Source organism: Rhinatrema bivittatum, chromosome 5, assembly GCF_901001135.1.
Source record: "Rhinatrema bivittatum chromosome 5, aRhiBiv1.1, whole genome shotgun sequence".
Taxonomy (NCBI): domain Eukaryota; kingdom Metazoa; phylum Chordata; class Amphibia; order Gymnophiona; family Rhinatrematidae; genus Rhinatrema; species Rhinatrema bivittatum.
In genome coordinates this window covers 229,981,045-229,993,261 of record NC_042619.1, presented here as the reverse complement: position 1 = coordinate 229,993,261, position 12,217 = coordinate 229,981,045, and the positions used below count along the sequence as shown (strand labels likewise).

Sequence of the window (12,217 nt, the reverse complement as noted above, 5' to 3'; positions counted from 1 at the left end):
ACTGGTCTGAGGTGATGGAGTGCCACCTGTTGTTGAAATGGCACAATTGACCTCCCACTGGTATGTGGGGCAATGGAATCTGGCTGCTGCTCTCTATGCAGGAGTCAAAAACCGGAAGCAGGGCCCGGCTGAGGAGCTGCTTGCAGTTTTTGTTTTCGTGTCTGACAAGACTGGGCTTTTTGAAACGGTCTCGTAGAATGAGTTCTAGATTGTGGCGGGTAGATTTCTTTGAGCGGAAGAATTACTTCTTAGAGTCTTTCCGGAAGGGTTGTTTTGAAGAGTACTCAGAAGGTATCAGAGAGAACTGTCTTAAGGTCTCATGATGATCCTTGAGTTCCGCCACTGTTCGTTGAATCTGCTCGCCAAACAGATTATCTCCTACACAAGGCAGGTCGGATAGTCTGTCTTGTACTTCAGGGCGAAGGTCGGAAGACTTGAGCCAGGCCCATCGTCTTGCCGAGATAGCAGCTGCAGATACCCTGGTAGCAGTGTCAAAGATGTCGTAAGATGATCTGATCTCATGCTTGCCTGCCTCAAAACCCTTGTTTTCTAGGGTATGGAGCTGATCTTGAAATTGCTGAGGCAGGGAATCTGTTAAGTCTTGTATCTGCTTAAATAAGACCTTATTATATTGGGTCATATAGAGCTGATAAGAGGCAATTCTAGAGATGAGCACTGCTTCCTGGAAGACACAGCGACCAATGGCATCTAGAAATTTCTGTTCCTTGCCTGGGGGGGAGGGAAGTGTGAGGTTTTGATCTCCTTGCTCTTTTCTGGGCAGATTCTACAACCCCACAAATTGGTGATCCAATTGGGGTTTGTGAAAACCTGGAGCTGACTGGACCAAATAGGTGGTGTTAGCTTTCCTGTGGACTGGGGCCACAGAGCCAGGATGTTCCCAGTTCTTTTTGAGGAGATCCAGAAGAACCTGGTGGATAGGGATGGAGGTTATTTCCTTGGGAGCATCCAGGAATTGTAACAGCTCCATCATTTGATGCCTGTCATCTTGTTCAGTCTGTAATTGGAAGGTAACCAATTCAAACATCTCCTTCACAAAATTTATAAAGGAAAGGTCCTCTGGAGGAGAACGCTTTCTGCTTTCAGAAGGTGATGGTGGTGAAGGCAAATCCTCAGTGTTTGGTGAAGAATCATCAGTCGAGGTATCGTAGGATCAGCACCTGTTCCTCTAGGAGCTAGAGGACGGGGTGGTGGGAACCCTGAAGGACCTGGTCTAGGCTCCGAAGGACTGAGTGGAGGCACCGATGAAGGCATCGAAGGCACCGGTGCAGGCATCGAGGACATCGATGGATGGCTCGGTGGCGCTGACTGACATATCAGCACCGATGGGTAGATCGGTGGCATCGAGGGATGTATCAGCATCGATGGCTGAGGCATTGGCAGAACTTCCGTTGGAGGGATGCAGAACGGTGTTTGTCCTCCCGATGACAAAGCAAGCGGGGAGGACACCAGAGCCACCGGTGACCCGGGGTCCATCGGTGGAAAAGGGGCCATGAGTGCTTCCATCCTCGAGAGCAGCGGTGCCAACGCTGCTGGAATCGGGTCGATGGTCGGTTCCGCAATCGGTACCAGTGTCGGAGGAACCTGGAATCGATGCATCGCCTTGTCGATGGCCTCCTGAACCATCTGGTCCAGTTCTTCTCAGAGACCTGGAGCAAGCAGCCCCAGCTCCGGAACAGAAGAAGGAGGCAGAGGCATAGCCGGAGGGACCACCATTAAAGGCGGAGTCGCGGCTCCCAATACCCTGTCGGGTGAGGGTTGCCTCGGTGACTCGATCGCCGAAAAGGTCGGTGCCTTTTCTGGACGGGGTTTCTTCGACGGCGGCTCAGATGATGGCGAGGTCGATGATTTCGCTCCCTCGATGATCCGAGACTTTCGATGCTGGTGGTGATGTTTATCTCTACGATCCCCTCGGTCCTGAGGGGAAGTAGAGGGTGTCGAAAGCCGAGAAGTTGTCGATGTCGGACGGTCACCGGCCGGTGGTTGATGCTGGTGCGAAGTTGACGGAGCCGATTCTGACGACGTCGATGCAATTGATGGCGTCGGGGTTTGAGCATGGAAGAGAAGTTCCATCTTCTCCATTCTGGCCTTGTGACCTTTTGGTGTCATTAGGGCACATTTGGTGCAGGTCAAGACATCGTGCTTTCATCCAAGACCCATTACACAGACTTTATGGGGGTCTGTGATGGACATGGTACGATTACAGTCTGGGCACCGATGGAACCCCGACGCCATGGCCATGAAAAAATTGAGCAGCGGTATGGTTGACGGCCAGTAGGCTGCGAGGGACAAACTCGACGGTAATCAACGGGTAAAAACTTACTGGAGTACCGCGGCTTGAAAAAGTTAAAGGAGGGACCCCTGTGGGGCAAATTAACTTTTAGTAATTCCGTGAGGAAAATTCCTGTCAGGAATCTCTTCAGAGCTCCTAAACCGCAAGGCTACTGCTGCGTGGAAAAAAGAAGACTGAAGGAGGACCCCTGCTGGCTGCAGGGTTAGTGCCATGCTGGGCATGCCCAGTAGGGGCCAGTCAAAGTTCTGGAAACTGACAAAAGTGTTCCATGATTGGGCTCCATCCTGTGATGTCACCCATATGTGAGGACTACCATCCTGCTTGTCCTCTGAGAAATGCTCCAATTTTTAAAAATCTAGCAACATCTCCCTTCATATTCACATTTAATTCAGTTCAGTTTGCACCATATCTTCCATTTTAACTACATATATGTTTCTACTTGGTTTACAGCAATAGAAATATCTTCAGACATCTGTCAACAAACCAGATGAACTTACTTTGTCAGAAAAGTTACTGAAAAGAAATTTGAGTCACATGTGTACGTACACACATGCTTCTAGGACATTTCTGTAAATTTTACGGATATTACTTAAAATTCTTTGTTACTGCAAAGGTATATAATTGCTACTATATTTTCTATCCATCCTTATAAAATTATCAGGCAATTAACAACAAAATGTGAGATCATAAACAACCTGAATTTAGCACAGAGTTAAAAAGAAACTTAAGTCTTTTGAGCAGACAAACATGCAATGAAATCTATAAAGTGATATACTGCTATAAAAGGGCAAAATGAGTCAAACCCCACACGAGTTATTGGCTGGACAAAGTTTTCACCAATGCATAAATTGTGCTTAGGTTCACAAGTCTGTCAATACAATTTTGTATTTGTATTTCATATGTCTACTACTACAAGAATGGAGAAATTACTTACCTGATAATTTTGTTTTCCTTGGTGTAGACAGATGGACTCAGGACCAGTGGGTTTATGCTCCCCTGCCAGATTTGCTCCCCTGACAGATTTGGCAAAAGTTGCGAGCAAGCTGACGTCACAGTTTATATATATATATATATATATATATATATATATAGCCCTGCAGTGACCACAGCCTGCCAGTATTCTCTCCAAAAGCAATTGTGGACAGACTAGCAAAAAAAAATTGATTAAGAACATGATTAAAAAAAAAAAAGTTAACCAGAACTGTACTCAACCAACCATAAACACTGAACTCATGTAAGATTCTAGTTACTCCAAGCTAGGGACTAGATGAATACTTACCAGTAATCCCTTGGGACCCAGAGCCCCACAGGAGGACTAATGACACAGTGATGCGGCAGCTGAGGGCAGGAAGCTGGGTCCATCTGTCTACACCTAGGAAAATGAAATTATCAGGTAAACAATTTCTCCATTTCCTAGCACGTAGGCAGATGGACTCAGGACCATTGGGATGTACCAAAGCTACTCCCCCAACAGGGTGGGAGGCTGCCTGCGGTCCAGTCAACACCGAAAAGGCTGCATCCTCCTGGGCCTACACATCCAGACAAAAAAAACCTTGTGTAAGGTGCACCACGTTGCAGCTCGGCACATATCAACAGGAGACAACAAACTAACCTCTGTCCATGACACTGCTTGAGTCCTAGTGGAATGAGCCCTAACCTGGGTAGGCAACAGCTTTTCAGTATCCACATACATGGCCAAGACTACCTCCTTAATGCAATGAGCTATGGTAGCCCACGAAGCTGAAACACCCTGCTTACTCCCGCTCTGGAGAACAAACAGGTGATCTGTCTTTCAAAAAGGTTCCGAGACCTTTTTACTCATTCTCTTTGGACTCTCTGTTGGACATTACCTGGTAATTTACTGCTGCGTGTCTGCTTTCCGGGGGTAGACGAGCTCTGCCCCGACGGTGAGAACATCTACCAATAGACAGCAGCCACGTCATAAGGAGGAGCCGGTAGTGGAGGATTTAAGGGCTCTCCTACGGCGCGAAGCAGCCATCGGCGCGCGGCTTTGACCGGCTTTGCCGGATTTGTTGGACCAACTGGGATCCTTTTTTTCTCCTTTGAAGCAGGCAGGTAGGCAATGTCTTACTCTCCTCTACCTCCTAAGTGAAACACTGTCTTAAAGTAAGAACCACCTGACAAGCCTGAGTAAATTCTTGTTGAAGAATATATATTAATAATGCCTCACACCAAGAGAAAGGCAAAAATCAAGCCGACTCTTGGTGTATCTATAGAATCCACTCAGATTTATGCCAGAGTGGTTAAATTCTCTTCCATTAACCCCTGTGGAGGGGGCCGCAGTTGGGGAAGACCTGGAGCGGGAGTCTCCCCATATGGCCGAGGACATCTCGTTAAGTCCGGGGGCGCCTGAGATGCCATCACCGCCTGGAAAACATGGGGTTAGTCCCCAGTTAGAACCAGGAACACCTAAACAGAATCAAGATATTCAGGGAAGTCTACTAAAATCAGACACATTATCTGAACTGGATAACAGCTATGTCCAATCATTTACACCGGAGCAAGGGAGTACCCCAAAGACTGTTAAGAAACATGTACAAAATGTTTGTCATCTCCAAAAAGGGGACAGTCCTATAGAGAAGAAAGTTAAGAATGTGGAAATAAAACCTGGAATTATCACAATGGAAACATTGTGGAACTATATTGCTAAATTGGATTCCTCCATTATAAAACTTGCAGACGTAGTTCAAGAGACCAATGTTATAGTAAAAAAGAACTCTGAGATATTGGATAATCAACAAAAGCAAATTCAGAATATAGATAGAAGAGTAGAACAGGTAGAGAAAATTCAGCATTTACAAATTAAAGCAGATAGTGAAGTACAGAGAAAGATTGAATATTTAGAAAACTATACTCAAGCTTTAAATTTAAGAGTGATAAATTTCCCGAAACTGGATAAAATTAGTCCAGTAGAGTCATTTAAATCCTATGTTAAACAAGTATTAAAAATTCCTGAACAAGGAATGCCTATTATAGCAAAAGCCTTCTTTTTGAAGAATACTGTAAAGAAGAGGGGTAAAGAATTAGAACAGGAGGGAAAAGAACAGGATGTAAGTCTGCAAAAAGTAGAAAATGAGTTATCTATGAATCTTACAGATTTTTTGCAAAATCTCAGGAGGAGATTAAGATTGAAAATCGTGGTACGATGATAATAACGTTCGCATTGGTTTCAGATAAAGAAAATATCTTAAAGTTTTTCTTTAGGAACAGAGAAAAAACTTACTACAGTCAGAAAGTCTGGATTTATCCAGACTTTGTTAAGATCACGCAAATTAGAAGGAAAAAATTTTTGGCTTATAGAAAAAATGTAGTAGAGGGAGGGGGACACTTTTTGTTAAAATATCCCTGTACATGTGTTATAAAATATAAAGGACATAACTACCAGTTCACTAACCCTGACCATCTTAGAATTCTGCTGGGAATAGATGATCAGGCTAAAGAGAATAGTTAGAAGAGAATCTTACTGTTTCCTTATAGTATATAAATTTATTTATATGTTACTTTAAGTATACGCTCTGAAGAAATGGTGTATTCACTTATTGTTTCTTTGAATAATGCAGAATATTATGAGAAATTAGATGGGACATATTTACTGGTTAAATTTTTCTTTTTCTACATAATCTGTATTGTTTTTGTTAAACCTTGTGTGTAATAACAAGATTGAAAATTTAATAAATAAAGAATTCAAAAAAAAAAAAAAAAAAAAGGTTCCGAGACCTCCAGATACCACATGACAAGACGTGTAACTCCAGGGAGCACAAAAGGCGAAACTCCTCTGCATCCCTGACATTATCCAGGGGTGGTAAGCAGAAGGACAGATACAAATGAAAGTCTGAGACTACCTTGGGCAAGAAGAATGGAACAGTATGCAGCTTAACGCCTCCGGAGTCATCCAAAGGAACTGCTTCCGGCAAGAAAAGGCCTGCAGCTCAGAAATTCAACACACTGAATGTATAGCCACCAGGAACACAGTCTTCAAGGTCAACAACCGTAAGGAAAGGCTAAGCAGAGGTAAGAACATAGGGCCCGCCAAAAAATGCCAGCACCAAGTTCAGACTCCACAATGGAACTGGTAACTCAAGGGAGGCCTAAGATGCTTCACTTCATTTAAAAAACAGGCATGTAGTATGAGACGATAAAAGAAACGCCATTCACCAAGCCTTGGAAATAGGCAAGAGCCACAACCTGCTCCTTCAAGGAACTAAGAGCCAATTCTTTATTCAACCCATCCTGCAAAAAGTCCAGAATGAGAAGGATCTTAGCTGAATGAGGAACACCACTCCGCTCCTCACACCAGGCCTCAAAAACTCTCCAAACCAGTACATAAGCCAAGGAAGTAGAGAACTTGCAAGCATGAAGCAAGGTGGCAATCAGAGGAATAACCACGCTTTAACAGACGAGCTCTCTCAAGGGCCAAACCATAAGACAGAACAGAGTCGGATCCTTGTGAAGAACCAGTCCCTGCTGTAACAGAGCCATGTGTGGTGGAAGACGAAGGGGGCCTCCACCAGGAGTCTATGCAAATCTGCAAACCATGGACGCCAGGGCCAGTCCGGCATCACCAGGAGTACTAGCCCTCTGTGGCCTTCGATCTTGCAAATTATCCTGCCCAGCAAGAGCCACGGAGGAAAGTCATAAAACATTTTGTCTTCCAGCCAGACTTGTACAAGAGTGTCTCTTACCAGGGACCACGGATCTCTCAGACAACTGTAAATCAAGGAACCTTCGCATTTCGAGAAGTCACCAGCAGGTTTAGGAAAGGAAGGCCCCAGCGATCCACAATCAGCTGAATCGCCTCAGCTGAGAACACCCACTCTCCTGGGTCCAGACTCTCCTTGCAGAGAAAGTCTGCTCTTATGTTGTCTGTTCCTGCAATGAGAGGCCAAGTTCATCTGCAGATGACCTTCCACCCATTCCATAAGCAGGTCTATTTCCTGCGACACTTTCTGGCTCTTGGTTCCTCCCTAGTGACTGATATAGGCCACCGTCATCGCGCTGTCCGACATCAAGCAAACTGCTTTATCCCGTAGCCTGTGGCTGAACTGCAAGCATGCCAGCCGTACCACCTGGATTTTTGGGCGACTGATGTTCAAGTGGGACTCTTCGGCATTCCAACACCCTTGGGCTGTTAACCCCAGACAGTGAGCCCCCCAACCATGGAGACTCGCATCTGTCATGAGTACCAACTAGGTCGTAGAGGACAAGGGAACTCCCTTTCTCAGATGATCCTCCTGCAGCTACCACTGGAAGTGGGAGCAGATTTCCACTGGCAAGTGGAGCCGAACCGCATAGTCTTGAGACTTCGGGTTCCAAAGAGATAGAGCGCGCTGAAGATACATATGCACCCTTGCCCACGGCACCACTTCCAGGGAGCCGCCATCAAGCCAAGAACCTGTAGGTAGGACCACACCGTCAGGCGTATAGTGTTCAGCAACTGATGCGCCTGAGACATCAATTTCTGGATCTGAACTTCCAGTAGGAAAACTCTGTCTTGTCCCGTGTCTAACTGGACCCCCAGATACTCCGACTAGGGTGGCTGAAGATTGCTCTTGGTCAGGTTCACCACCCAACCAAGCTCCTGCAATAAGGAGATTACCTTGTGTGTCACCAGGCAGCTCTCTTCCTGAGACTTGGCTTGAATCAGCCAATCGTCCAAATACAGGTGCAGCAGGATCCCTTCTTTTCGCAAGGCAGCCACTACTACCACCATAACCTTGGAAAATGTTCTGGGAGCAGTAGCTAATCAAAGGGCAGCGCCCAAAACTGATAATGGTGCCCCAACACCACAAAGCATTGGTATTCCAATCGGATAGGAATATGAAGGTAAGCCTCCGACAGATCCAAGGAGGTCAGAAATTCCCCCAGCTCTACCACCATTATCACAGAGTGTAAGGTTTCCATGTGAAAATTAGTCACTTCCAAATGACGGTTGACCCTCTTGAGATCCAGGATGGGATGAAAGGAGCCCTCCTTTTAGGGCACAACAAAATAAATGAAATATTGCCCCATACCTTGAGATGTGGGCATGGGAACCACAGCCCTCAGCCTGAGGAGCCTTTGAAACGTGAACCCCACTGTCTGCTTCTCCTGTTGGGAGTGGCAAAGGGATAACATGAACACATCCCGAGGAATAGTGCAAAATTCCAGCGTATATCATAAGAACATAAGAAATTGCCATGCTGGGTCAGACCAAGGGTCCATCAAGCCCAGCATCCTGTTTCCAACAGAGGCCAAACCAGGCCACAAGAACCTGGCAAGTATCCAAACACTAAGAAGATCCCATGCTACTGATGCCAGTAATAGCAGAGGCCATTCCCTAAGTCAACTTGATTAATAGCAATTAATGGCCTTCTCCTCCAAGTACTTATCCAAACCTTTATTGAACCCAGGACCATCTGGTCTGAGGTGATCTTGACCCACCTCCGATAAATGAGAGCGAGATATCCCCCTGTTCCGGAAGGTGGGTCGGCAAACCCTTATTGGGAAGCTCTGCCATTTGAGCCCGCTCCTCTCTTGGGCTGTCAGGGATGAAAGGACTGAGACCTACCATAAGGCCGAGTCCGCTGAAAGGTCGTCCCTCTGTACGATGAAACCACCTGGAACCCTGGAGACGACCCCTCATACCAAAGGAGTGCTGTAACTGATTCTTATCCTCAGGCAAATGAAGAACTGGAGACTCACCTCACTTACTGGCCAATTTCTCCAACTCGCTCCCAAACAAGAGCGAGCCTTTAAAGGGCATCTTGTTAAGATAAGCTTTGAGGGATGTGTCAGCTGGCCAATTTTACAATCAGAGTTGATGGCTGGCCGCTATCACCGAAGCCACTCCTCTGGCCAAAGTACGAACAAATCACAGCCTACATCTGCTAAAAAGGCAGCAGCAGGCTCCATAACCGCTCTGGAATTCCCTCCAGACTCATCAACCTCCTATGAGAGAAGTAGACAAGATCTCACCAGTAGGGCGCAACAGGAAGCAATTTGTAAAATCTTCGCCACCGCCTCAAAGGCTTGCTTAAGAATAGCCTCAATCCTATCGTGTATATTCTTCAAGGCCGCTCCTCCCTGTATGGGGATAGTCGCCCGCTTAGAGATGGCACATACCAGTGCATCCACTTTGGGAAAACGCAAATGTTCTCACAGCTAGATCCAGGGGGTAGAGGCCTTCCAATGTCCGACCCCCTTTAAAATTTGCCTCTGGGGTGTCCCATTCCAGATCAATCATTCCTGAAAGGCATCCATCACAGGGAAAATAAGAAGAGGCTTTACGTAAGGAAACCAAAATGGGATTCCTCCTTTGCTCTGACATGGCATCCAAACCAAGGACACCCAACTGTTTCAAAGTCTGGGAAATCAGGGCCAGCAGTTCATCTCTATGAAAGAGCAGCAACATGGTTCGATATGGTTCCAGTCCTGGAGGAATTACCCCATCTTCCGGGGAAATAGTGCTATCCGGATTCCTGTTGGGAACACCTGCAGGGAACAGAGGCAATCTCCGGCGCTTAAGCATAGGACTGGAAGAGGGAGGAGCCAGCAGCTGAGTGTCCGACCGGACGGAAATGGGGGAAGTGGAGGTCTGTACCTGAAGAAAGGCTTTTAAGCCTTGAAAAAATTCCACCCAACAAAAAGAGCCGGGTCCAGGCCAAGCCCAGAAGGAACTGGAGCTGGTCCCACAGAACTGCCCTTGGCCTGCGGAGGAGCCAGTCAAGCGATAACCAAGGTCTGGCACCCTCCAGTCAAGGCCATGACCAACCCATCATCAGAATGGTTGTTAGTGAGAAGTAAGGCCTATTAGTGCACACTAACACACTTCATTGAAAATTGATGGAAAAAAACAAACCGTGGGAAACCGAAATTTCCCGTGGAGCGCCCGATCCGAAGCCCGAACCGAAATGTTTAAACGAAGCACATCTCTACTATATATATATTGTGATGTCAGCTTGTTCCGTGTCTCCATCTGCTGGCAGGGGATTATAAACCCAAAGGTCCTGAGTCCATCTGTCTACACGTTAGGAAAGTGAAAATACAGGCATATGAACAAGAATCTTCTTTTTCTGGAAAATAGAAAATGGGCACATCTCATTGCTAGCATGTACATTGTATATACACATTTAAAGAATTACTATTAAGTAAACTATACACAGCAGTTGTTTACAAAGAATTATTGGTTTCTTTAGTTGCAATACTGCAGTTATGATAAACAGAACACATTCTGCTTATGCAACAGGGGTCAGTCATTTTCACTCACAGATCTCCCATACTTACATAAATGCTAGGTGTGGGCGGATTTAACTTGTCCTTTGGCAGGGGAGGGTACGGTGGAGGTGGCGGTCGTGGAGGTGGACATTTATCCAGTAGAACACTACTATTCGATAAGCCATTTTTACCCAGATTCCTAAAAAGAAATAATCGTTGTCTATGCAAGTACTTGATAAAGTAAAACAAATCCAGCAAATGAATTATGTACTAATCAGGAAAACAAATGACTGCATAAACTTTTCAAACTATGCATCTCACTTACTGTTTTGTTTCTTTTAGTAAGCTGTTAGGATAAATAAGCATAAACCTCATGTTCATAGCAAGCAAGTTTACTTACCTGTAAATAGAATTCTTTGTAGACAGTAGGATAAATTAGCCATTAAGAGAGGGTGATGTCATCAACAGCACTGTCACTGACCTAGACTTTACTTAACATGCACGATATTTTTTGTGCACACTGCCTTGTGAGCCCCTCAGTCTTTTCCAGAGCTTAAGCTTGAGCAAGGTTATCAACGCTCCAGGGAGGTGGACAGGGATTAAGAATAGTTTATTCATACTTCTGTTAACAGGTAAGCTAACTTGCCTTCTCTGTCGAGAAGCAGTCATAAATTAGCCATTACATATGGGGAATCCCAAGCTAAGAGCTGTACTGCAGAATATATAAGAGCATAAGATATGCCATACTGGGTCAGACCTAGGGTCCATCAAGCCCAGTATCCTGTTTCCAACAGTGGCCAATCCAAGTCACAAGTACCTGGCAAGTACCCAAACATTAGATAAGACAGGCTAAGAGAGAATTTGAAAAGAAGTTGGCCGTAGAGGCAAAATCTCACAGTAAAAACTTTAAAAATATATCTGAAGTAGAAAGCTTGTGAGGGAGTCAGTTAGACCGTTAGATGATTGAGGGGTTAAAGGGCACTTAGAGAAGATAAGGCCATCACAGAAATATTAAATTATTTCTTTGCTTCAGTGTTTACTGAAAAGGATGTTGGGGGAGGTACCTGTACTGGAGAAAATTTCATGGGTAATGATTCAGATGGACTGAACCAAATCACGGTGAACCTAGAAGAATGTGGTAGGCCTGATTGACAAACTGAAGAGTAGTAAATCACTTGGACTGGATGGTATACACCCCAGAGTTCTGAAGGAACTAAAAAATGAAATTTCAGACCTATTAGTAAAAATGTATAACCTATCATTAATATCATCCATTGTACCTGAAGACAGGAGGATAGCTAATGTAACCCCAATATTTAAAAAGGGCTCCAGGGTGATCCGGGAAACTACAGACTGGTTAGCCTGACTTCAGTGCCAGGAAAAATAGTGGAAAGTGTTCTAAATATCAAAATCACAGAACATATAGAAAGACATGGTTTAATGGAACAAAGTCAGCATGGCTTTACCCAAGGCAAGTCTTGCCTCACAAATCTGCTTCACTTTTTTGAAGGAGTTAGTAGACATGTGGATAAAGATGAACCGGTAGATGTAGTGTACTTGGATTTTCAGAAGGTGTTTGACAAAGTTCCTCTTGAGAGGCTTCTAGGAAAAGTAAAGTCATGGGATAGGTGGCGATGTCCTTTTGTGGATTACAAACTTGCTAAAAGACAGGAAACAGAGAGTAGGATTAAA

The 12,217-nt window shown here is 45.2% G+C and overlaps 1 protein-coding gene across 1 annotated transcript in view; it reads right to left on the bottom strand.

Moving 5' to 3' along the window:
- LOC115092515 (lysine-specific demethylase 6A-like) overlaps window positions 1–12,217 on the bottom strand; it is a 716,945-nt gene that overhangs the window by 119,666 nt on the left and 585,062 nt on the right. The window contains 1 exon segment of the mRNA XM_029603412.1: window positions 10,595–10,724. Within this exon segment, the coding sequence (XP_029459272.1) occupies window positions 10,595–10,724 (130 nt within the window).